The sequence below is a fragment of the Epinephelus lanceolatus genome, chromosome 23 (genome assembly GCF_041903045.1).
Source record: "Epinephelus lanceolatus isolate andai-2023 chromosome 23, ASM4190304v1, whole genome shotgun sequence".
Classification (NCBI taxonomy): domain Eukaryota; kingdom Metazoa; phylum Chordata; class Actinopteri; order Perciformes; family Serranidae; genus Epinephelus; species Epinephelus lanceolatus.
The window spans coordinates 15,393,798-15,420,567 of record NC_135756.1 but is presented as its reverse complement, the minus strand read 5'-3'; the positions used below and the strand labels follow the sequence as shown (position 1 = coordinate 15,420,567).

Below are 26,770 nucleotides of genomic sequence, written 5' to 3'. Positions count from 1 at the left end.
CATGTTGTACTGCAACGTTTCTACAGTTGCCCAGAACGGACAAACCAAATACTGGCTCTAGATAGGGCCATTGGCATTTTCATGTTGGTCACCGTAGTTAGCAGCCCATCTACAATAGCGTCGGGTGATTTTTTTTAAACACAAGATCTGTTTATTTTAGAGGAAGAGACCTCTGCGGATAAAATTGGGCTCCAGATAAAGACCTCCTGAATGTCTGGATCTTAAGTTACCAGAGAGAGAAGGTGAGCACACATCAGCAGATGCTGGGCTAGCTATCTGCGAGAAGCTCAAAAGCATCAGAAAAACACTGATTTGTAGCATGAAACCGCTTTATTCAGTATTTTATTACCAGTTTTAATCATCTGGTATGATTCTGCGGGAGAGGAATAGACCTCTGAGGATAATTTAGCTCCCAGTAAAAATCTCCTGAACAATGAACACTAGAAGAATTCTAAATGAATGAAGTTTCAGCTGGCTGCAATCTGCAATCCTAACTGCTAGATGCCACTAAATTCTTCAAACTGCTTCTTTGAAGACAGTACTCACCATGGCAAAGCCGACATCGGCTTTCTTCAAGGCAGGACCATCATTAGTACCATCTCCAGTCACTGCTACAACTTGTCTTTGTTCCATCACTGTGCTGTCAATAATACCTAGAGAAATAAAACATGAATATTTAAAGTGAAACCTTGAAGCTGAAAACAATAAATTAACATCACATATTTTACTCACACCAGAATGACAGACGTACCTTTGACTAAGGTGTGTTTGTCTGTGGGGGAGGAGCGAGCCAGTACTCGTAGTTTGGGCCAGATCTTGTCAATGCGTTCTTGTTCAATCTAGAAACATGAGACAAAACCCTAATAGAATCCACACAGAACACTTTCAACAGTCTCTGAGGTACACTTTTGTGCTGTGGCCCACCTCTCCTTTTTCATTGCGTATCCTTCGGTTGAACTCTTTGCCCTCCAGGCAGATGAAGTCATCTCCAGGCTGGAGGATGCCACACTTGGTGGCGATGGCTCGAGCCGTGTTGATGTTGTCCCCAGTGACCATCCGCACTGTGATACCAGCACGCTGGCATTTCCTGATGGCGTCTGGGACCTGAGGGAAAGCGGAAACATAGTGAATGAGGAAATGCGTGTTTTGCATATCACTGGGGATATTAAAATTAAAGTTCAGTTTTTGTAAAGCGGTCATTAGTGAAACTGCAGCTCTACGCAGCTTTTATCTTGTTGTTTAGGTTTAGATTTATATAGAGACTGTACGCTGGAGTCTCACTGCTCTTATCAAGCAGCTTCCGAACCACAGGCACTTGTTTCCAGCAAATGAATGTATGTTACCTGCCCAGCACAAAAATGGCAGAAAGCCAAAGTAAATGAGTGACTGTAGGAGAAAGTGGTTCATCTAGCGAGCTAATGACCCAGCTCTATTTCAAACATCCATTTAGTCGTCTCACTGTGGAACCACTCCCTCAAAAGCCTCAATATCATAACTCCTGTATAGGTTCAGTATCTGAGTGGAGCCACTCCTCATGTTTAAAAATGGCTGACGCAGCATCTCCTGTCTGTCAATGTTCTTGCTTTACTCAGAAAGCCTGGGTGCTCAACAGCCCAGTGGAGCAAGCTAACCCATTAAGCTGCCAGTACGCCTCTTCAGAAGTGCTTGTCGGATGGACAGAGAGCTACGGAAACCCCCTCCCCTCCACACCTCTCTGATGTAGGAATAGGGAGAGCTGTGTACAAAATTTGCTGTAACTTCCCAAAAGAGACATTCAAAGACCCGCGGTGTGAACATCTCTGTCAGTCTCTTCTTTGTTCTTGACACAACTATTTTTGTCACTGAGTGCAAAGGCTACAACGGCTGGCTTTTCATGCCGCCTTTGAGTGTCGCTCTTCAGATCAGGTATACATGATTTTGCCTTGCTACACCATCACATCCTGATCCTTGGGCAGCTGATGCTCGTGCAAAACATGGAGCTGATGAAGACAACAGTAAGGCCCAGAATCCAGTTGCACTTTGTGTAGCTAAAAAAGCTGTAAACTCCACCATGTCTAAGCAGTTTGTCCCATCATGGGATTTATCTTTAGTGCTGGATGTCTTCTCCTAGGCACCATCTGATCAGTTTATTAATGGCGCTTGCGTCTGTGAAATTCGTTAGTAATATTCACGTGCTTTCCAGGGATTTTCCTGGCTCAAAATTGGCCTCAGCATGATTGCTCAGTGTACAGTTTATTGTGTATTCAAGGATCCCCATTAGAAGCACATGTATGCGCCTCTAGTCTTCCTGGGGTTCTGCACATTGGAATACAGCACAGCCATAAAATAAGAGTGCAGGCAAATTGGGATATAAAACAATAAAAACACCAGACTGATACCCAAATGATAGAAATTAAGGATAATGTAATGATTGACTGAGCAATGATTCAACATAGCCACAGAAAGAATAGACATAAAGTGAGTGCTACTGAACTGTATATAACAGCAGATTTACGCATATTTGTTCCTGGTGCCGGGAGCATTATGTGACCAGAAGCTGCACCACTTGAGCTGTCACCACGTTGAGAGGCCATGTGTATCTGATGAGCCAAACTGGATGGGACATTTTCTGTCCTTATGTCTCAGTAACGGTACAGTAAGGCAATGAGTCTGTTACAATATCTGACAGAATTGTATGTTTATGTTTATTTTATTTAGAAAGGGAGAGTGCGCATTAATTAACATGATCATTTAAGTCATGTAAATGTGCCAGATTTAGTCACCATTTCAAAAACAAAAATGTCTATTATTCTTGAGTAAATGAAACCCTTAAATGCACTCTCACACATGTAACACACAACAGGAGATTGCTGTGTCAGAAGCATTCTCACCTATCGGAAATACTCCGTTTGGTTTTATGATAAATCACAGAAAGTGCTCTCTCCTATTAGTGCTAGCTTCACAGCGTGTTTTAAACCCAGTCAGAAAATGTAGTTTAGCAGGTCTGTCCAGCTCCAGCTGTGTATGTAAAACACAGCGGCTGCATGAGACAGGAGTTGACTGCTGGAACTCAAACACATTGTGTTTAGTTTATGTTTGACAAACTGCTAGTAAACACCTTCAGAAAGGACTTGACTTGCTCTTGTTTATTCTAAATTTTTATGATTTTGGCGCTGGTTAAACTCTCTTTGTAGGGCGCCAAAAATTCCTCTAAGCAGGAAAAACCCCGTTTGTCCCTACACGCAAGTTGCATTTCTGCTATGAACTGTCCACCTGATTGAAGGCTACTCAAATTTGTCAATTAAATTCTCTTTCAATTAAGACAGCTGTGATGTGACCTTATGCTGATGTGCGTCCAAACGCATGTAGCCACTAACCTCGGGTCTCACAGGGTCTTCGATTCCAACCACGCTGATGCAGGTCAGTCCAGAAAGAATATCATTTTCATTGTCCCAGTCGGGCTCCCCCTCAGTGGCAGGGAAATCTCTGTATCCAAGGCAGATGGTCCTAAGGCCCTCTGAGGCCATGGGTTCGATGACTTTCTTAACCATGTCATCTCTGTCCCGAGGGCGAAACACCTTGGACTCACCATTTGCTGTCAGGATTTTATAGCACCTGGGAGGTGAAAAGAGGACATATTTATAAACAAGCGTAGAGAAGAAGGTAAAGTATCCAGATGTAGAAAGGCATTAAGAGAGATACAGCTGGGGAATATGGATAAAGGAGGAGAAAGGTATGGAACTGTAAATGGAGAAAATAATTTAGATGAGATAAAGGGTTAACGACAGAGGAGAAGACAAAGTGTTTGAATGGTGAGCTGCAGAAGTAAGAAGTCACACTAAGCCCTCTGTGGGTTAAAAAGAAGCCTGCTTGGTTAAGAGGCTTACAGAGTTGTTACCGGCTCATTTTCTCAGCGCCTGTTTTTAAGTCGCAAAGTAAGGGGCTTGGGTGGGATGCACTTGAACTTCTTAGCTGCTTAAGCCATTACACATATCATTTACTGCAAAGGCTGGCCAGCTGGAACAAGTGGAAAAATCTACAGAATAACCTTTTGTTGAGTAGAATAATTTATGTGGACACAAGTGATGAGACGTCTTCCCTTCAGTGTAAAATCCAAAAAGGAATAAAACACGTAAACACAAACCACTGCTTTACTTTTCACTTCTCAAGGCACAAAAGTTACTTGACCGGGTAAAAATCTAATAATTTACTTTTTTCAATTTCGTGTGTGAGTGCAGAATGCTGCCAAACAAACACATTTAAATGGTTTATGAATTCCATTTAAGTATATATGTAACATTTCCACCTTTTGCTATCAACCAGGAGAGAAGTGTAAATGATTTCTTGTCACGACAGGTCAGCAGCCTTAAATCTGTTTCGATGCGATTGATTAGCAGCCACGTTCTGCTTTGTTTTTCATTCATATTATTCAATTACTTCTGTTAAGGAGGTTATGATTTCACCTGTTTTGACATAAAAATGAATCAAATACACACTCTTTACTAGTAACTATTTCTATAATCATTTATAAATCAGCTATCAGCCAAATTGGCAGCTATGTCATGTATGCCTGACTGGTGCTTCTCACTGCCACTGTCAGTGATCGCACATGCTGTCTCTCAGTTACGTTCCCCCTCACTCCAGTTACCTATGTTTGTAGCTTAGCTGTTTTTCTTGGTTCTTTCCCTGGCAATTCACCGCCAAAATTGCCACCACCGTTTTTCTGAGGAAAAATATTTGACCTAAGAGTGGTTCCTACTCAGCGAAATACCTGAACCGACTCCTGATTGGTCTATCAAGGCATTCTGTGCTGGACATATTGTGCAAAAATAATACATTAGGGCCTGTGACCACATAGCGTATTTTTCTGGGCGCCTGCATCTTTTTTCCAATTGTTCCAAGTGGGGACAAAACATAGAAAAAGTGCAGTGCCCAGTGTCCTTGTTCCGAGTGCTCTGGCTTTCTTATGTGACTGCTCCAAGAACTTCAACTTTAAAATATCAAAACTGTTCAGAAAGGTGCTGAAGTTCCCTTAGCTCCAGTCTATCCTGAAACTATCACAATAAAGACAAAAGAGCCCATTTGGGGTAACAGATCAGCTGGACACTAAATGATGCTGGTGAGTGTTGTGCTTCCACCACCGCACACTTTGCTTGGAGTTAACTGTGACATCAACCCTCTGTTAATGCAGTGTTACGTTAGCTGCCTAGCTGCCAGGCACATCAAGATATTGTTGTTGAAGAAACAAAACTCCTGTCACCCCCTGTCACCTGGCCACTGCTTTTCTGCCAAAGAAAAATGGTATGTGGATACACACCCTCAGTTTCAAATCAGTATTCGGAATGTATTCATTTAACTTAAAGACAAGTGATGAGCGGCAGATAATATGAAGACATGTTTTTTTGTTGTTGTTGTTTGTTTGTTTTTTTAAAGATATTTTTTAGGGCATTTTTTGCCTTTAATTGATAGGGTTGAAAAGTGTGAAGGGGGGACAGAGAGGGGGAATGACATGCAGCAAACGGCCACAGGCTGGAGTTGAACCCGGGCCGCTGCGGGAACAGCCTTGAATATGGGGCGCCTGCTCTATCCACTAAGCCACCATCGCCCCAAGACACGTTTTTTTTTTTTTTTTTTTGGTTTTTGTTTTTTGGTTCATGACTTTTCACTTGTCCAGCAGGCAGGTAAATATCTCCTCCACTTGCCTTACAAAAATAAACTTGTGCCGGCAAAGCCTTAATGCTGATTCCTGCATAAACCACACAGTGCAACATATAAATATAAAAACGTTTTCTTACTTTTTCAGGAGAATTTCTGAGGCTCCTTTGCTGAACATACGGTAGCTGCCATCGGCCATCTTCAACACAGTGCTCATAGACTTGCGGACTGAGTTGAAGGTGTAGACTTTGTATAGTTTCTCTTCGGGGATCTCGTTGCGTATGGCCTGATAGTCACGCTTCAGGTCTTTAGCAAAGCCAAGCAAGGCACATTCGGTCTTGTTACCCACCTGCCGTGGCAGGCCCCCTTCTTTCTCTGGAGGCTGAAGGAAAAGGTGGGAGGACAGTAAGTAAAAACAGTACAAGAAAATATTCGTGGTGATACATAGTGTATTTCAGAGGCACATTGCTTGTCTCAGGCCTACCATGATCTTAGTAGTGTAGGCGCAATTGACTGCGATGCCCAGAATCAGCATGTCTAAAGTGGAGGAGGGGATGTTCTCTGGTTCGGGGACCTTCTTGAAGTGTTTTTCAGCGATGTAGGCCTGAACCACAGTCATGCGGTTCATGGTGAGCGTACCAGTCTTGTCAGAGCAGATGGCGGTGGCATTGCCCATAGTCTCACAGGCATCCAAATGTCGTACCAGGTTGTTGTCTTTCATCATTTTCTGTAGGAAAATGAAACAAAATATCAAATGACTTAACGCAACTAAATCCAGCATCACAAAGCAGTATATGATCTGAGATGAATACAACTTTAACTGAAATATGTGTAAGAGCTACAAGACTGAAATCAATACTTCCTTGATTGGATAAAACCCTCTGTTGGCAAACAAATTCAGCACATGGGATCATAGCTTAGCTTTAGGGTATCACTTAGCCAAGTCTCCTTATCTTAACAGCCTGGCGTGCTAGTTTTAATAGGCTAAAGTGTAAGCTGGTCAGCACTGGCCACAGCTCACTTGGCAAACGGACTTTACCTTAACGGAGTACGCCAGGGAGATTGTTACAGCAAGCGGCAGGCCTTCGGGAACAGCCACCACCAGAACAGTGACGCCAATGATGAAGAATTTCACAAAGAACTGGATGTAAATGGGCGTGCAGTCTTTGACCCAGGGCAGATTCTGGATCCAGAAGGTGTCTACTACAAACAGCACCACCAGGATAATGACAGTGATGGCTGACATAACCAGTCCTGAGAGAGACAAGGAAGAACAGAGGATGATCACTCAGTCATATGGATATCATTTACAGGGTTTTTATAGTTTAAGACAAGTTGGAATTTTACAAAATGAAAAACCAAACCAAAACTGAAGAAAAAAAAAACCCAACATCAGTACTGGGCGGTTAGGGACAATTTTGCCCAAATGTTTATTGTAACAAAACATTTTGTCCTGTGGCAAATATGAGGGTAGAACAGAACTGGGAATAACCTGCTGTTTGTTCATGCATTCTTGGGGATTCTGTGTTTCTAAAGTCCCTTTTACACTGCCTGTTCAAAGTTATTCCACCTCACTGTTCTGTATTAAAGATGCAATTTTGGGATGGGGGGAGAGAGCTGTCTTGCCTCTGAGCCGGCAGCAGAGATGGTAACAGCACTGAACGGACATCTGTGTTATATGGACAGCTAGCAGGACAGGACCACGGACGGGAAATATGTGATATTTTGACGACATGTTATGTGTGTGACTCACGGCTGGGAGATTTAAGAAGCAGCTAGCAGCAGTTAGCAGCTAACTTAGAGTGGAAAAGCAGAACATTGAACATTGAAGAGAAAATGAGGTTCGCGAGGAGGACGAGATCAACTGCCATTATAACAGGGACAGTAAGCGATTGTTATTGCCATGTTCTGTCATTGTTATTGATTAGATGGTGCTACCTGACATGTCATGCCCATCATACCTCTTTTGCTTCCACAATGCCAGCACACTATCTAAAAAAAACACACACTTGGGCTGCATTATGTTGCCCTCGTTTGGTTCTGTGGAAAAAAGTAAAGCCAGCATAATGAAGAGACTTTGCTGCAGCTCTAAAGCAAAATATCTGTGTAAAAAGGCCTGAACTCTGCATTTTGGTTTTAGCTGCATTGATTCCCATTGTGCCGAATCTAAAAAACTTTTTCCATTAAGTACAATAAGACTCATTTGCATTGGCCTGTACTGGTTTCAGCTATAACACGTAATCTTTTAAATAGCAAATTTACATTTAATCTGCACTTCCCCATGTCATCCAGGGTGCAGTGACAGCCAGCTAGCAGACAGTGGATCAACTGTTCTGAGTGTCAGTCAGAAACAAAATATGAGCGTGTTTGGTTTCACTATCCTGATCTGGGTGACGTTCAGGCAAGAGGCATTCAGTAACTTGAAAAACTTGTAAAATATCATAGATGTTATCAATTATTGTGAAATTTTACAATGCAACATCAAAAAGAACAAACAAATAAACAAAAAAGATTTGTAAAAACCTACTTCCACTTCCAAAAGTCTTTGCATTTTTAAGACTTTTCAGGATTGACTGAAGACATTTTAATTCCAATAAAGACCTTATTTTTAGATTAATGAATTCAGTGCCTTAGGACAGAGGATACAGGAAACAGCTAGACGAAACAAGAGCACAAGTGCATGACGTTCAGCCATGCCAGAATTACATGTTTGTCAGACTCACCTGCTTTGCCAATCTGTACAGCTAGTTTGGTCAGTTTGCCCTGGAGAACAGACTTCTCTTTCTTTGGCAGGTTGGCTTTCTTCTTCTCCTCCGCATCGCCTCCCTCGTCGCTGTTTAGTGGCTGCATTTCCATCGCAGCACCGTCCTGTGCTTTAGCTGCAGCAAAGAACAAGAAAAGTTGTTGCATGGAGTGTGGCACATACATTTAATAGACCCAATCTGATTTTTATACAAAGCAACACGTGTGTGCAGTATCTTCATATTTAAACAGATTTCAGGATTTATGGAGAGAGCAGCAAAGCAGTCTCGCAGTTTTAACAAATCAGCATAACCAAAAGAACACACAAGAGCTGCAGTCTTTAATCAGGCACCACAGATTAGCCTATTTGCTTACATTTGCAAGACGTGAAATACAAACTCTGCTGTTACACCAGTGAATGAATTAACTGTATGTGGTCAAATAACAGACTTTTATTTAAGTTACAACTACATCAGCTTTAATATTTGAGCTCCCTATATTCTGTTATGTTTGTTTTAAAGGGAACTTTGGTATCTTTCAACCTGGACCCCATTTTCCCATGTTGTGTCTGAGTAAATGATGGAGACAACAATTTTTGACATTGGTCTAGTATTAAGAGAGACCGCTGCAGCCACAGCAATGAAACAGGCTGCAATGCAATCCTTATGAACAATTATGCATGTACCTCAACCAAATCTGGTCTGTTTATTAGTGTTCGTGGCCAAGTGCCGCTTGACACTAAGCTACACTGTCTGTACTCCAACACAGCAAACTCTTCCTGGTACTCCTCTCTCCAGCTCTCAATAACATTTCCAACTCTCGCAAGATTTCAAAACAATACGCCTACATCATTTTTTCATTTTTATTTATACAGGAAAGAAATTGAAAGTAACATGAGGTATGTTACTGTTAAAACTGGCCTGACTCAGTTTTTCAGCAGGTTCCTGTTAGGCAACACAAAAATATATCCTGCTTCCTTGAGTGACACTTGGTTAACATAACAAACAGACTGGTGTAGGGCCCTTTTTGTAACGTTATCAGACACTTCTAATGACAATCTGAGCCTGTCAGTGGCAAATGGACCTAAATTGACAGTGCACATTTGCATGTAGGTATAACATTGTAGCCCGTTTCGCTGTTCCAGCTCTCTAAATACTTGACCAATTTCAAAAACTGTTGTCTCCATTTGTCACATAAGACACATAAATAAGATAAAATACCTAAGTTTCCCTTTAAGAGGAAGTTGATCAACAACAGGTCTGGACTAAATTTGATCCTGAAGTTATCTGATTTGGCCGGTAACAAGTCACAACAAACCCTTCAGAACAGCATGATAGCTACATTACGGTAATATTTCAAGTGTAACACAACAAAGCACTGTATTTGAAGATAACAGATAAAATAACAAATGACTCTGAAGAGTAACAGAGATGTCACATCACTCAAAATTTAAGCATTGCTTCACTTTTAGCCATGGAACTTGGGAAATGTCACTGTAATTATGTTTGCAGTGATCTGACTGCACAGTAATTAGCTGCAAGATTTGGGAGTGTAATTACCATACTCCCACCTAGAGATTTAAAGAACAGGTTAACTGGCTAGCAGCACTGGGATCTGTCTGAGGAATCGCCGCCTCCTTCGACAGCGACCGCAGCAGTTGTTGCCAGTTAAATTCCCATAAATCTCTTTCATCTCTTCCTCAACATCCCTCTGGACCCCCCCTCCCTCCCTCGCGTGCAGAACTGACAGGAATCCCAAACCCACGTCTAACCAGGTAACCTTGGAAACGCAAAGCCTCTAATGGCAAAGGAGGAAGGAGAGGCAGCCGGCGGGCCAGCAGGGGCTGGTCTCTGTCGTGTCACTCACCACGACAAAATCATTAGCTCTGCCGGGCACAGGCTCTACCACTGCTGCTACAGTACACTTTTCCATTTCTCTCATTTCTGCTGGTATTATTACAGTTTCCAAGTTGTGTAATTTCTGCACTCCTGCCTTTTATAAGCACATGCAGCCCTTGTTTCACTGTCCAATGCTAAAATCTCTGTTTACTACAGTATGGACAGTAGCCTGGTATTGTGTGTGAATGTATGTAGCAGGAAGAGGAGGGGCATTAACACTGGGCTACTGCAGCTGCTGTGGACTGTGGCTTGTTCTGCTCTTACATGGCCTGTGTAATCTCAGTCTAAAGGATTACTGTTGATTCCTGGCAGGCAGAGGGAATCTGTGCACCAGGGACTAGCGCCAGGGTTGTGGTCACAGACCCAAGCACAACTGATCATAGTGTCCCAGCAGGACTACAAGCCTGGCTAGCTGGCTGAGTTACCGCTAAACAGCCTCATTATCATTGTTGTCAGTCTGAAATTGTCCCAGTCTTTGCGGAGGCAGTTTGACTCTGAATAGTTCGGATTGGGACATCAATAGAAATCAAATTGTGGGGGCCTGAGGGAGAGTCAGAGAGAGAGATGGGTGGGAAAGCAGATGTTCTGGCCCCAGAATTGTTGCATGGCTTTAATCTCCTCATCACTAATCGCTATAACTGGATTCAGTAGCACCTGCTGCTCAAAGCGCAATGTGCCAGGGAAGGACGAGAAAAGAGGAGACAGAGACAGAAGGGAGGGTCAGACAGTACAATGGACAGGCAAGAACAGCCAGTACCAAGTATAAACTGACGCGAGGACATGCAAAAATATTCCAACTCCTCGTTACTTGCACAAAAACCACTGCAGCCAATTATTAACAAATTGAGGCTTTGACCTGATGTGCTGTTGAGTGTGGGGGAGACACTGATACAGCTAAAGGCTAATGCATAAATGTAGGCGCTAAGATGTACAGCAATTATATATAGTTGTGTGTATGTGTGTGTGTGTGTGTGTGTGTGTGTGTGTGTGTGTGTGTGTGTGTGTGTGTGTGTGTGTGGCAAGCAACTTACCTTTCTTACGATTTTCCACAGATCCATCCTGCTTCTTGTCTGTGGAACAAAAACACAGTGCAGTCAGTGGTTGTCAGTGAAATACAAATGGTGGGTGATACACAGTAACTGTACTATTAAACCACTATTGCAGCTGCAACGATTACTCAATTAATCGATTACCTGTCAACTATTAAATCAATCACCAACTAATTTGATAATCAAGTAATTTGTTAGAGTTATTATTTAAGAAAAAAGGTCAAAATTCTCTGACTCAAGCTTCTTAAATGTGAATATTTTCTGGTTAATTTACTCCTCTATGACAGTGAAAAAGACACATATGAGTTGTGGACAAAGCAAGACATCTGAGGACATAATGGAAACATTGATCAACATTTCTCACCAGTTTCTGACATTTTATCCACCAAACAACTAACTGATTAATCGAGAAAATAATCAGATGAATCCACAATTGAAATAATGGTTAGTTGCAGCCCTTGTATGTATTTTTATTGCATATGTGTGTGTAAATTATGTAGGGGTGTCAAAACATTGATACCCTTGATTATCGCAATATAACGTTTCATGATACTGTGTGCCTCCACCAACTAGTCAAGCTGCCGTTTACATCCATGTCTTTTCAGACTCTTTACTATATATAGTGAAAACTTTGAAGGAAATTAATTAAAAGTATTAAGCATGTTTTTTAGCAAAATGGAAGCTGGTAGATGACCAGAGGAACAGGATAGAACACAAAGCTATGACAGTAGACAATGTTTTAAATATGGATGTTGCTGCAAAGAAGCTACAAATTCTATAAGCAGCTTCACACACATCTTCAACCCAGCAGCACATAGATATTTACGATCAGCACAGTTTCAAGATTAGTGTCACCAGTTCAGTATGACCACATGTCTCCCCCTCTGTTTCTGAGATATCACGTTAAGTAATGGCCAGAAAAGTGTTTATGCAGAAAATTACGATGTCACATGTGACGTTAACCTTTTCAATATAAAATGTCATTACCTCATCATTATATTCCTATTAGACATTTGTTTGAAAGTTATTTCATCATTAGCAAGTGAATTCTTGAGTTAAGCCCAAAAATGTGTTCTGTCAGGTCACAGTGACATTGACCTTGGCCCACCAAATTCTCATCTGTTCATCCTCAAGTCCAAGTGGACATTTGTGCTGACTTTGAAAAAAATCCATCCAGGTGTTCCTGACATATCATGTTCACAAAATGGGACACATGTACAGTACTGCCATTTGACTTTTCCTCTCCAACATCATAACATATCACTAGCGTAAACACAAAGAGCACAGGCCTATGAAACAGGCAGTTATAAAAAGGTGCACTGATAGCACTGACAGCTTTCTTGTATCTATTTATTATATTTACAGTATCATTACATATATTGACTCGTAACCTCTGTATCGTCATAAGTATTGTACTGCCAGATTCTTGTCAATACACAGCCCTAATATTACATGCATAGTTGTCAGATTTTGTAGATTCAAAAACAGTCCTTGCACAGCAATAAACCCCTGCTGTGATTTTATGACAGTGATAAGCCAACTATTTTTTACTGGGCTGTGGGGGATTATAAGGGGCATTTTCACTACTTTCGACTTTTAATAGACTAAAGAATTAATCAAGAAAATATCTGTAAAATAAAAATGAACTGCAGAATCTCCTACAGCTAAGCCCTGGGCCTTGACTCTGTTGCTGTGCTCTCAAAGAGGCATTCCTAACTTGTGCAAGTTGTCAAACCTGTGTTTTCAGCAGAGGTGTAGTGAAGGATATACACAGGTACACAGCATACCCAGCTATCAGCCAAAAAGGCACTGGACTATATAGGAGAGTATACCTAATTCCTCCTCAGTACCGTACCCATCTTATCAACTACCGCTCTCAGTGTGGATGCAACTGTGTCAGGTCAACAACAATTTTCTGTGCAGGCTCAGCCCTTTCTGCTTTTAATATTAAAAAAGCTCTTTATGTGAGATGCAAAATTGGTGGTTGAAAATGTAAATGGCATCCACACAAACATGCGAGCAACAGAATAAGGAAGGCAAATAAGCAGGGATACTAACTTTTTCTCTGTTTCTTCTTTTCCTCCTTTTCCCTTTTCTTTTCCTCCTCATCATCGTCGTCCTCCTCACTGCTCCCAAGTAAAGTGAAGATAATTCCAGTTTGAGAGTTGACACCCACAGCAGTGACCACCATTTTCCCTGAGCCTTCCATTACATGGGTGCCTTTGGACAGAGGAGGGAAATAAAATGTCAGTCAATGAGGGAGGGAGGGAAAGGGTATGTACAGTATCTGACTCAGGGATACATGCTGAGTTCCGCTCTGATTCCAGGAGTGATATACCATGTTTCCGTTAATACTTTGGCAGTAGCTTTAACCCTGACCAAATATAACTTATTTATGGCTTTGACTTTTTTGGTTTAGGCTAAATGTTGAGCAAGATTCTTTTGATTACTGAGAAGGTGGTTTAAGCCGGCTTTCAAGTGACATGTTCAGTGACATAAAGAGGGATAACATAAATGAAGGCTTTCAAATAGAGGCAATAAATACAAAAGGAATGGTACGCTTGCAAGTTAAAAGAGAAAGGAACAGTCACTGATGCAAATACCCTCCAAACCTTTAATCAACTGCCTTTAATCAAAAGCCATTTGTCAGTCTGGGTGAATTAAATTAAATCTGAGAAGCTACAACAGAGTTTCTACAGAGATCTCTGGGTTTCCGTCCCTCTCAGGACACAAGAAAATCTTATCAATTTTATACAGAAAAGGCAAGTAACAGAAAACAAGCTTAACTCAGAGCAAAAGAGAGCGAAGACAGAGAGCGATAGGCTGAAAAATACAAAGCATTTAAAAGTTCTCTCATCTCTCCGTTAATTAGAAGATGCTTTTCTTTCATTCCTGGGAGTGATGGTAGAAGGGGTACAGCCTGTGCTGAGAGAAATCAAAACGCAGTGGTGGAGCAATGTGTACACACACGCACATGCACATGCACACGCACATGCACACACAGTGTACACTCCTCTCTCTTGGAGGTGCGCCAGTAGAGAACCAGATGAACTACACAAGTGTTTCTCCAGGATCCCTACACACTTCTGGCCAACTGAGTTTGAGTAAAAACAAAACTATCTAACAGTGTTGAAAGCCTTTTGTGCACATTTACTCCAAACAACAAAATTCAGCTTTATCAAGCTTTACATCTGGGGGGTTTTGGACGGTGGCTAATTGATGACAGTGAGCAGCTGAATCAGGACACTGATCCACTTTCAATTCAGTTTGACACTAACGCCATGCAAATTACCAACACACACAGAGACCTATCTCTAAAAGCATAAGCTAATTATCATGAGAACAGGAGCTGCTGTAAATCTGCAGCTGTAAAGTGTAGCTCGAATCTTTTGGAGTGGGGTTGTATGAGGTACTTATGCATAGTCAGTGTACAACACACAGTAGATGTCAGTCAGCATGCCCCCAGTTTGGAGAAGCAGCAGGAGTACTGACACATAAGCTTAGCAACTTGGGGGCAGCAGCAAAACATACTTTAACCAGCTAAAAAAAAATCTATCACTTTAATGCCCACTACATTCAGAGTATGTTCACCGCTTCACCTTTACTACAGCGATTTCCAATGGGGTACTAAGGCCGTTATGTTGTTATTTAACATCACTGAAAACAGCAACTGCTGGTCTACTGCCACCTCAATCAGTTACTATGTGACTTGAGTGTTTTTAAGAGGGTTAGTTTAGATTCACCAAAGTCACACAATGATGCAAACAAACTAACTATGAAGTGGGGGCCTGCCAACTGACATCTACTGTATGTAATACACGGACTATAATTACCTCATACAACCCCACTTAAAAAAAATCCAAAACTATCCCTTTATGTAGAATCTTTGTTGTCACACTGTAAAAAGTTTTTTTATATAAAGCTAGTCACTATCTATTAGAGGTCTATTTAGGTCTAAGAAGCTCAAGACATGAGGTCAAATATAAAATCAAAATCAAAGCAGTTTCTTTTCATTATTGTTTTAATAATTCATTTTTTTGAGGTAAGATTAGGGTCAGTTTCCCCACTGACCTCGCTGTACATGTGACCAAATTTAATAGTCTCTAAAAAATGAATTACATTTTGATATGATGAAGCTGCACAAGGGTTATCAGTCATTTAATTTGAATAAAGAATGGAATCACCTAAAGCCAGACTTTGAAGATAATGTGTATTGTATTATTTAAATGAACTCGGCTCGGTCAGTTTTGCAGACGTCTACAAGCATTATGGATCATCTCTGAACAACATGTTAGGATGGCTGGAAAAATCAAAGTCAAAGTTTTGTTTTCAAACAAACTCACATCACCATCATCTTCTGGTAACAACCAGTGAGGAGAACTTTAAATAATACTGAGGCTTCATGTTACCTGATAACAGCATTGGATCTTTTTCTTGTGTTTTCTTGACATGGTCCGACTCCCCTGTGAGTGAGCTCTCGTCGATCTTTAGATCGTTGCCTTGGAGGAGGACTCCGTCGGCAGGCAAAAGGTCACCTGAAGCACACACAGACAAAACACATCTTTAATTTGGAGGAACAATAGTGTACAAAAAATTATAATCATGCAATTATTTTTGAATGAATCTTGAATTGCATGGTTTTTTTCTGTACTCTAGACAATTTCATTAAATCAAATGACGTCAATAACACAAGTGATCATCTTGTCTTACCATATTTTACTTGTGCAACATCGCCCACTACGATCTCAGCCACAGGAATTTGGATAACTTGTCCTCCACGGACGACAGTAAATTTCTGCTCCTGCTCAATGCGGCTCTGGAGGCCCCTAAACTGCTTCTCTTTACTCCAGTCGTTGAATGCCGTCACCAGCACCACGCAGATAACTGACAGAAGAATGGCGGCGCCCTCGATCCAGCCCGCTTCTGATTCATTTTCATCCTCCACACCACCAGCAGCCCTTCCACAGTCTGCAGAGAGACAGGGGCAAGTCTTGATCAATCACGCACAATGAAGCTGAGACAAATAAAGGCAGCGTAAAACACTGAGAGAACAGACGATAAATAGTAAAATGGATCAATAAAAAGAACAGGAAATAGTAATGAAGTGTTGCTTACGTTCTCTTTCGGCATCTGGAGGTTTATAAAAAGAAAGGCCTAGTGAAACTATGGCTGCCACTTCTAGGATAATCAGTGTGACATCCTGTAGCGCCTCCCACACTAACTGTAAGAAAGTTTTGGGCTTTTTGGGCGGTATTAAATTTTCCCCAAACACTGTTTTCCGCTTCTCGATGTCTCCAGGCTGTCCACTTAGACCTGCGGAGGGAGAGACAGAGGACAAAAACATTTAATTTGTAAGATTTTCATTTTAAATCCATTGTGGAATTTAATGTTAGACAACAAACATTACATGTTTCCCTAAAAAAAAAAAAAAAAAAAAAAAAATCCGTAATTATGCGCCTTGTTATTTGAGCACAGATGGATGCATTACGGCTGATATTTAGTTCACAGGAGGAGAGCTTGTTTATATTTAAAAAAAAAAAAAAAAAAAAAAAAAAGTAAAAGCCAGTGAGCTGTACTTTCATCACTGGGCTTCCACAAACATTATCCCTCCAAAAGGAATCAGTGTGACAGAGCACCGTGCAGGCGACAATGCAGGACAACAATGACACGCATTCTGTGGGCATGTCAAACATTTTCACCTCTTTCATGCATGTAAAAGACCGTGAGGTCAAACGTAATCCCGTAAACTGCCTTTCTTAAACACAATGACTACAGAGGTTGAACCGGCTTTCGACTCGCAGGTGCTTATGTATGTATACTACTGTCCTGTTATAGAGTCATCTCTGACACATCACACGTCTGGTTGGCCTGAGATCCATTCATCCATGTGCACAGAGAGCATTCTGCAGCCACCCATTCAAATGCCTTCACATTCAAGGCACAGTCATACATTCAAAAGGGCCTTCGCACATTTGATGATGCATGACAGTTTTTCAGCTCTATTCATGCCGACTGACTGTGTGTGGGTGGCTGTGTAGACTGGATGGAGCTGTGTGTGTGTGTGTGTGTGTGTGTGGCACAGAGAAGGTGGAGCAGAATTGGGGGCCAGGGAAGAGTGGCTGTGTGAAACTGCTACTGACAGGCAAACAGGGGTGGGTGGGGGCTGGGGGTGAGGGTGCAAGGGAGTGAGACTAATAAAGAGTGGAGCTACTGATGGCTGAAGGAAAGCTGCACTCGGAATAGCAGTGTCTTAATAGGGAAAAGGATCAGTAGGGCGAATGTATGGACAGAAAGACACACACAAATACACATGGACAAGAATACAATGATACAATGCAGAACATGACACCACATAGGGCTGATCAAATTTCATCGGAATTAACAGGAAACAATTTTAAAATCGCGAAAGCTGTGATTAAAAAGAAACAAACAAAACACCGGAAACACCGGGCCCTGTGGGCTTTGTGTGAAAGCACTCTGCCCTATGCACCATGGGACATATGCGAATGAGGGTAGATGAAAAAACAGCTTGTATATATATGTATACATGAGCGTCCCATCCAGCCCTCAGAATATTAATGACTTCAGAAAGTGTGAGGAGGAAAAAATGCTTTACAGCCTTGAGTATATCTAGCAGGGCTGCATGATGTGCCAAAAAATAAATCACACTGCAATTACTTTGACAGATATTGTAATTGCAATTTCAGCAGGAATGGTCATTTTTTGCTTTTCATTTTCACTTAAAAGAATATAAAAATAACGATGATGTGATTTTATTCTGGGTTCTGTGCCAACAAGCATGTTCCCTTTCATCTGGAATATGATTTTTAGGCTGGGACATCTCTGTGGCACCATAATGCTGATCTTATAATGGTATGTTGTGACACATTTTACCTTTACCTTTTACCAAAAATTGCAGCTTCTACAATTTGGATATTGCAGTTAGCCAAATTGCTACTTCAATAACATTTGATTAATTGTGCAGCCCTAATATTAAGCACTTTTCCCTTCCTATATTGAAGCAACCCCAGACAAAATTTGAGATGGAAAAAAATGGTTAGGAATATTAACCAACACCAAACATGTGCGACATTATAAAAAAATCTGTGAGCTTCTAATTAGCGAGCAGTAGTGACACACGGGTCAAACCACAACCAATAGGGAGGTTTCGGGTAAGCCTTCTAGGAAATATCATTCAGAGTATCTTATTCATTAATTACAAAAGCAATGTGTGCGATAGTCCACCTTCCACCTTCTCTTCCTTTCTTTCTGTCACTCTGTCTCTCTCTCAAAAACACACATACACACACACTCCGAGGCACTCAGTCCTCATCGCTGTCTGTGTCCATAGTCTTGACAATTTTGAAAGTGTAAGGCATGAATTTTGTGGTTTCCGGAGTTGACATGGGGGGTTATTTAATGCATATTTTTGCAGGTTGGGCGGTGCGGTGTGGATAGGTGAAGCTGAAATGAATTCCTGTCTTTTTGAAATGGTATGCGGCTTGTGCCATATCTTTATGAAAGACTGGGGACAAACTCATAGCTCTCATTTAACAAATTTTCTCACATGCTCTTATTATATTATTAAACTATTATAAATGTAATCATCAAACAATGATAGGCAAGGGTATTAAACATATTACTTTCTCACAGTGTTCAGCCCTTACACCACATTTGGATAATGAGTCTGTGCAGTTACAACAGCACAGGGAGTAACGTACATTGTTACTCTGCAACTGAGACAATTTTCCATCTCCTATACGGACATGCTGTCAAAATAGACCACTGATGGTGGAGACAGTCGATCAACAGTCTTGTCATCTTTCAAACGGAAATTCTTCCAGCTTCTCAAATAAAAGGATTGGTTGTTTTTTTTTGTCATATATATATATATATATATATATATATATATATATATATAAAATAAATATCTTTGGGTTTTCACTGTTGGCTGGATGAAACAAGTGTCATGAATACATGAATACATTTTCTTGGGCTGACTGAAATTTTTACAGGCATTTTACCTATTTTCTAACAAGTTAACAGTTAAAAGAGGAAAAAAAAATCTGCAGGTCAATAATGAAAATAATTGTTAGTTGCAGGCCTAGACTACAGTTAAATGTAGGTTATTTAAGGCAAAAGGGAACACATTTTGTTTTGTCAAGGCAAATTGAGAAAGATGGAGCTACAGCACTTTACAACAGTGAAGAATTGCTTGTTGACAAAAAAATCATTGGCAGAATTTGTCCATTTATAAAACAAAAATTACGTCAAGTTACCATTCGATAGCTTACTGACACAAAGTGAAATTTCCTATTATAACACAGGCACTATGTCCATTACCCTGCAGTAAAATGTTTTTATTGGGATTTTCAGGTGGAGAGTTGAATCAGCCTAATAGACATACCACATTTAAAACTTAAATCAGCATTGATATCCCATGTATTTGCATCTTCAATGATGTGCCAAGTGTAAACCTCTATTTTTCTTTAAGTTACTGTCGTCCAATCCTGTCCTGTTGAATTTGGTTTTGTGATCAATCAATGCATCATTATGATAGCTAGGACAATATAACACTTATATAGTAATAATAAGGCTGTAAATGCAGAATATTTTCATTACAAATTAATTACTTAAAGAGTTTTTAGATTTATCAAACATGTCAAAAAATAGACAAAAAACATCAGCAAAATCCCCCAAAGAATGCTTGTTTTGTCAAACCTACAGCTTAAACAATTATCAAAGTTGTTAATTTTCTGTCAGTTAAGCACACTGATGCATGTTGCGTTCCATCTTGTGCTCACATCTGACTCAATTCAAACATGGCCTCTCTGTTTCAGCTTTCATATCTCCACCAATTGCTCACTTTCAGTAAGTTGTGGTTTCTACTTCAATAGAGAAGAAAATATGCCTTCATCACTAGTTATTAGGGCTGTAATGATTTGAGCATATTTAGCGAACTGTCATGATACAGGGGTTACAGTTCACAAGTACACAAGCACGAGTCCCGCCTGGACACTTAAAGCCGCACGCCTTTAACAACATATGTTAAGGTTAGCACAATAGTGGATTAGCATGTGAGTCTGTCACACTATGGTGCGCACACAGAAAAACAGGGCTGGAAGACCCGCCTGTTGGTGTCGAGTGTAAATTAGACAAAGACAGAGTGTCAGCGTTACACCACCTTTGTGAATGGAAACACAGCAATCATGCAAACACATATTTGCTGGCATCACCAGATGTGTCGATCACCGCAATAATAAATGCTTTGGTGCTTTGAATGTTAAAACACAGGCATGGCAGATCTAACTGAAACACTCTTCATGTGCAAGTTTTATCTTTTATTATTCTGTGTATTTTCATATTTTCAGTTTCACAGCTTAAAGAGATGTTTTTCAGTTTTATAGCCTGCTGTGACCTGTTGCCTTTTTTGGAAAGTGTTTGTGCAGTGTAATACACAAGTGTAAAAATATTTTTAGAATGAAAATCGTTTAACAAAAATTACAAAACCCCAGACAGAGGACTGTGTCTGTTTTTGACTTGCAGTACTAAATAAATAAAAAGAAACGTATCCTTGTGCATTTGGGCTTTTTCCCGCTGTGCCAAACTCACACTGAACCATGACTTTTGTGTGCCATTGCACCCGTCATAGTTACATTGTTAATTGACATTACAACCTAACTCTAACACTTTTCTAAAAAGGGGGGTGAGAAGAATGATGATGACTCACCAGCGGAGCACATTAAAAAGGCTATGGGGTTTATCCTGCATAGCTGCCTGTTGCTGCTCCCTGGTTGTCCCTCACCGTCTGCTTTGATTCTCTACGCCTCTAATGAAAACATGCTGACAGCTAATACCCCATTCAATTTTACACCACGTTTTTCCTTTGCATTAGAGCAATAAATACAAGTGACAGAGGACGATCAACACGTCGTCCCTCCGCTGGATACACAAACAGAAAATAGGCTGGCCTTGGCCCCTCACATCATTTTAGCACCCAGAGTGTGTCTCAAGTCAAGCAGCTAATCATTAACCATTTAATTTAGATGCTTGTCCCCAGCTGACCCCTCCCAGTACTGTCATTTTAGCCCACAGTGAGGGGGTCAAGGTAAGTCTTCACTTTGGGCCTGTCGCGATTAAATGAAATACGGTCACAATTTCTATTTTACTGCCGTCATGTAACTGTGTGTACGCAGAGATGTGTCATCGCTCTATCAGTACAATGAGACACCCCACACTGGACAAACTATTTCGAAGCAATCTCACTCCCAAGAGTTAGGTTATGCACATACTCCCCCAGCGTCTTGCTTGTGGTAAACTTAAATAGAAAGTCAGACCCCAGATGGGAACTCAAGGTAAGAACTGCAAGTATGACGAGAGTGGTTGCAGGAATAACATTGTGTGAAAGCCAACTCTCCTTTCTTTTCTCCCACACACACTCCCTGTCTGAATGACAGGTGTGTCATGACATTTATGTAAAGCTTCTATACAAACAGATATCAGAGCATTGACATCGTGCTCTTCAGTTCCCATAAGAGCCTTCTTTATGTAGATTTATTTGCCAAACAGGTGAGTAGAATCAGATAAATTGTTAGTTTACTTGAATATCTATATATTTCTTATAGAGCAGACAAAGAAGTTTACATCGCTGAAAGGTTAACCCCAAGTCTGGTTATGTTCATGTATGCTCATCAGAGTCTAGCAAGCATAACTGGATTATGGGATTCTCATTATTTCTGCCCGAGTTATAGTATTATTCTTATCATGTAAAGACCTGATTATTAGGGTTTACACAAAGGCATCCACTGGGTAACAGCTGATACACAAGGAGAGCATTCTTTATAATCTTTCATTCATGAAGTGGAACAACAAAACAACGCTGCACTAAGAGACACAATGAGGGGAAATAAAGTCACTTAAAATGCTAAAAGCTTGTCTGGTGACTTCAAGAAGGTACATCTTTTCTGCCATTTTGTAAAATTATTTGATTTCCAATTAGGGCTGTGCATCACACTTGCTACTTTTAAGGTAGGGTTGCAGCAGTTTACCGTGAAACCACATACCATGGTATAAAAACTGCCGGTTATCATACTGTGTACATTTGCTTGTCTGCAATTTTGGAAATAAATGCAACTGGATGGAAAATCTCACGTGGGCTTACCCTTGACTACCCGTCAGACTTTTTACACATCCATTAAAAAAAGGTTTCCTGTTTCATTCCTTTGAATAATAATAGTTGTCTAATACTATTCTGAGATGGTTAACATACTGTTAAAATCTCATTCTGTTGCAATCCTATTTTAAGGGTACTGGTCACATTAAGTCAGTACTTCTGAATACAGATTCAGGTTTGGGTGACATTTTGGAACCTAGAAGCGCATCTGAGCGAGAACGCCAGGTTTAGACAAGAGATGGCAGAGCTGCAAAGCGCAGCCACTGTGCTCCGAGGCTGGCAACGGAGCTCCGCAAAGCTGCCAGGTTTAGCTTCTGACAAGAGGCAGAAGAGCCCTAACGCCCAGAAGCCATCGGCTGCTCCGTCAGCTTCCCAGCAAGCCAAAACTTCAGCCGCAGTGCCTATCTGCCGCGATACTTTCACTGTTAGGTCTATTTTCTTTTCTATATTACTTCAGTAATAGCCTGGTATCACTGCTAGAAGAGCAGACAGACAGACAGACAAACACAAGTGGACAGACGGACAGAGAAAGGAAATTAGGTCTATGTGTGGTTAGAAAAAAAAAGCAGAGAAGCAGAACTATGTTCTAGTCTACTATGGCACCCAAGCATCTTGTACAAAAATTAAATTTTTGTTATCATAGTGAAAGTAAAGTCTCCGATACCACTACTTGTACTGGTTCACATGAAAAGTACCCAACCCTAGTACAAAATTCTAAATTAATCTTTGAGGTTCTTTTTAAACTTCCACGAGCGATTATTCTATTAATGGTGATGATTAAATGTTCCTTTCCCATTTACAAGTGATCAGGGTATTTTGCGTGTTGTTGCACATAAGCAGATTCGGTGCTAATGAGCATGGCTTTGTTCAACAAATAGAACAAAAGTGTTGCACGCTCATTACTATAGCATGATCATTTGACCTCCATAAATAGTGTTAAATGGATATCATCATGCAATTTCACAGAAAATGTCTCCTGGTAATACACTTTGGTGAAAATAATATCACCCTACTCAGGAATTCTGAGAAGACCACTGAATGAGATGATGCAGCGCCTGGCAGGCCACACTGGAAGCAGGCTAGACTATGAACTATTGCCAAGATATCAACAGAAACAGTCTGTAACAGAGAGTCTGACCAATTATTGATTGGTCAAAGTCAAATCACTGACATAAATCAGGGCTGAGTTGTTATCTGCTTCCCAGCTGAAGTTTCTAAAATCATCAGAATCATAAAAACTCCAAAAATCTACCTAGGATGCCCGTGCCCACCGTTAATGAGTAAATACAAGGAAAAACAAGAAACCAATTGTGCTCACAAATCACAGCTTTCAAGCCAAAGATAACAAGTAGATCAGTGTACCGCCCCTTGTTCCCACTAAACAGCTTCACTAACAGAAGCAGCATCTGGCCATATGCTATATCCACTCGCTGGCTGAAGCCCATCTCAGCACATCATTTTGAATTCAGACATTGAAGACAAGCTACGCCAGCCTCCCCTGAATTACAAAGAGTAAACTATCAGTTAAGAGTCCGAACCTTTCTGTTGAATGAGGGGGTGTGATGTCTGGAATGACAGATACAAGAGAGCCTGTTCGCTTTTGTGAATTGCAGTCCAACTGTGCAAGCCTCTCAGCCCACAGTCGATCGGATCAATAGGCTGGAACCCAAATATTTGACTACACTAAAATAGCAATCAACAGAGAATAAGTGTGAAAGGGAAAAATAGGGGAGCACTGTCAATAATATTGATGCAAAGTGGCCTTGCCCATTTGATAAGTCTCATTATGCAGAGGGAACACAGGATCCCACTGGGAGAAAATAAATGCTGCTGTGTTAGCAGGGCTGGCTGAAAGTATAGATACTATGTTGTGTATCATGTTGGTACATTACAGCTGACAACTCGGTTTTTATTTCTTTACAAAAAGCAATATCTCTGCTCCTGTATGTATCTTTGTAAAACCCTACACTTTGTATTTAATGGGAAAGGTAACAATTGACTTTCAGTCCCAGGACAAATGACTCTGCAGTAGTCATGGGTGTTTATCGGCTTCATCTCCGATTGGTAGTGATGGAAATACGACACCCAGTTGGTCAGCTAATTTTAGCCCATTTGCCTGCACGATGAAATGAAAGCCCGCCACAAAATACTGTCTGTCTCCGTCTAAGTAGCGTTCAAATATTATTCAAAATTTAGCCAGCACCAAGTTTGAAAGAGAGATTTAATACAGTTTTGAGTTATGATATTAAATGATGGCCATAAAAGTGTTGTTCATCATTTTTTTCTATTTCACATTTCTGTGAAATTTTGTCATGGTTAGTGTATAAATTCTTGAGGGCACAGTAACCTTGACCACCAAATTCCAATCCCTTATCGTTGAGTCTAAGTGGATGTTTGTACCAAATTTTAAGTAAATTCCCAAGGGCGTTCTTGAGATATTGCATTCAAGAGAATGAGACGAAAGAGGTCACAGTGACCTTGACCTGTGACCACCAAATTCTAATCATCCTGGAGTCTAAGTGGACAATTGTGCCAAATTTGAAAAAATTCCCTTGAGGCGTTGAGATATCATGTTCACAGGAATGGGACAGACAGACGGAGGGACTTATGTACATACAGACCTGAACACAATGCCTCTGGCCACAGCTGCCGCCGGTGTGGAAAAAGAAGTAACCACTGTAACATTTTCACTGACCTAAATACTGCTTTCTACTGTTTACTAACCTGCTTTGCAGCCTGTCTGTCATGTCAAGTGTGGCTTACGAGGGAAAAAAAACAATATGATGTATACAGCTCACCTATTCTCAACAGGTTTAACCATGTTTAAATTAAATCTGCATACACGTGCTAATTTTGGTGGAAAAAGCCTTTAAGTCTTTTCTGGGCGTCTGCGGCTCCTTTGAGCTCTTAAGCATCAACTGGTTTAGTTGCCCAAAAGAAAACAAGCCAAAATACTGACATCTGGGTACACTTTGGAGCACAATACTATGACCCTGTGCTGTGACATTCAGTGCTGAGAATGAATGAGAAAATGCGGTAAGAGTATGGGAATTCTGTTGTAACAACACTCCAGTGATTTAGCATTGCTCTTACAAACAGCTGGGGGACTCACGAGAGACAAATTAAAACAACAAGAATGGTCGCAACTAATGCGGCAGAGGCTCAGATGTCCTGAGTCATCAACCAAGACCATAAAAAGTAAGTAGAGCCCATACAGCAGCATTGATTTCCTTGACTTGAGACATTTCATTGACAAATCTGCCAACCTTTTTTTGTAAATGGGGTCTTACTCCATCATACAAGCTCCAAAACCATGGATCCTACACATCCCATAAGGCATCAAAAAAGAGCATTTTTACTGGACCCTTTCTGCCTGGTAAGCACCAACATCTTTTAAACTCAATGCCCCAAGTGTGTAATGCGGGCTTCCAGTCAAAATGTGTCATCTCCGGGCCCACGCCAAGGTAACCCTGGTGACAAATCACGAGTGTTATTTTTGCAGGCTTGACAAAGCTACAAGAGCCACAGAGAACATTATACAACCACTTTCACGAGATGAGTAGTACTCTGCATGCCATGACGAGTAAACTCATTTTGATGCATGAAAACATGGCGGAGTTTCCCTTTAAAGTCTAACATTTATATAACCAACTACACAACAAGTAAAAGCAGATAAACAGAGAGAGGGAAAACTGAAACTTGACTGGTGCTTATTTCATCATGGTTACTTACTGAAGCAGAGAAAGCACCAGAAAAAAAACTGTCTGCACGCACAGAGGAAGTGAACTCATACAAAAGACACCAGGCCAACTGCCATAGCATCAGGTATTGGTCAACTCTCTCTTTCCACCACACAAGGGGATCCTTGCCACTATGGAAACAGGGTTTGTTTAAGAAGTACAGCGAAACTAGAAGAAGATTAAAAGAAAAAGTTGTGATTAATGGCCTTCATGTTTTACTTTTTATTTCATTATCCTACTGTGACTGGATTAATGGTTTACGTTTGTCAAACAGACAAAGGTAATATCTGAATAAGCGTTTGGCAGAGTTCATTATTAACTCTTTTCAAACTCAGAGCATTGGTATGTTAATTATCAAAATCAATTTGAATCCTAAGACAGTGAACTGAAATCTCAGTGAACTTGGAACTTGGAGATTTTAGTCTTCAGTCTAATGTGGTAGTGATGATAAGTTACATTCAGCCAAATCCAAAAAGACCATGCTGAAAACCGGTCAAAGCAGAGTGGTACGGCCATGCACAGCTGCAACAGAGA

The 26,770-nt window shown here is 40.8% G+C and overlaps 1 protein-coding gene across 4 annotated transcripts in view; it reads right to left on the bottom strand.

Annotated features, from left to right (window-relative positions):
• The window catches only part of atp2b1a (ATPase plasma membrane Ca2+ transporting 1a), a 56,839-nt gene that overhangs the window by 13,140 nt on the left and 16,929 nt on the right, over positions 1–26,770 (bottom strand). For all 4 annotated transcript variants that reach the window (XM_078164989.1, XM_033615201.2, XM_078164988.1 and 1 more), the window contains 13 exons: positions 16,439–16,636; positions 16,034–16,291; positions 15,733–15,858; positions 13,382–13,543; positions 11,306–11,344; positions 8,358–8,513; positions 6,674–6,888; positions 6,119–6,361; positions 5,775–6,016; positions 3,357–3,594; positions 925–1,104; positions 752–839; positions 547–653 (listed from right to left, as the gene is read on the bottom strand). In XM_078164989.1, coding sequence (XP_078021115.1) covers positions 547–653; positions 752–839; positions 925–1,104; positions 3,357–3,594; positions 5,775–6,016; positions 6,119–6,361; positions 6,674–6,888; positions 8,358–8,513; positions 11,306–11,344; positions 13,382–13,543; positions 15,733–15,858; positions 16,034–16,291; positions 16,439–16,636 — 2,252 coding nt within the window. The remainder of the gene's footprint in view (positions 1–546; positions 654–751; positions 840–924; positions 1,105–3,356; positions 3,595–5,774; positions 6,017–6,118; positions 6,362–6,673; positions 6,889–8,357; positions 8,514–11,305; positions 11,345–13,381; positions 13,544–15,732; positions 15,859–16,033; positions 16,292–16,438; positions 16,637–26,770) is intronic.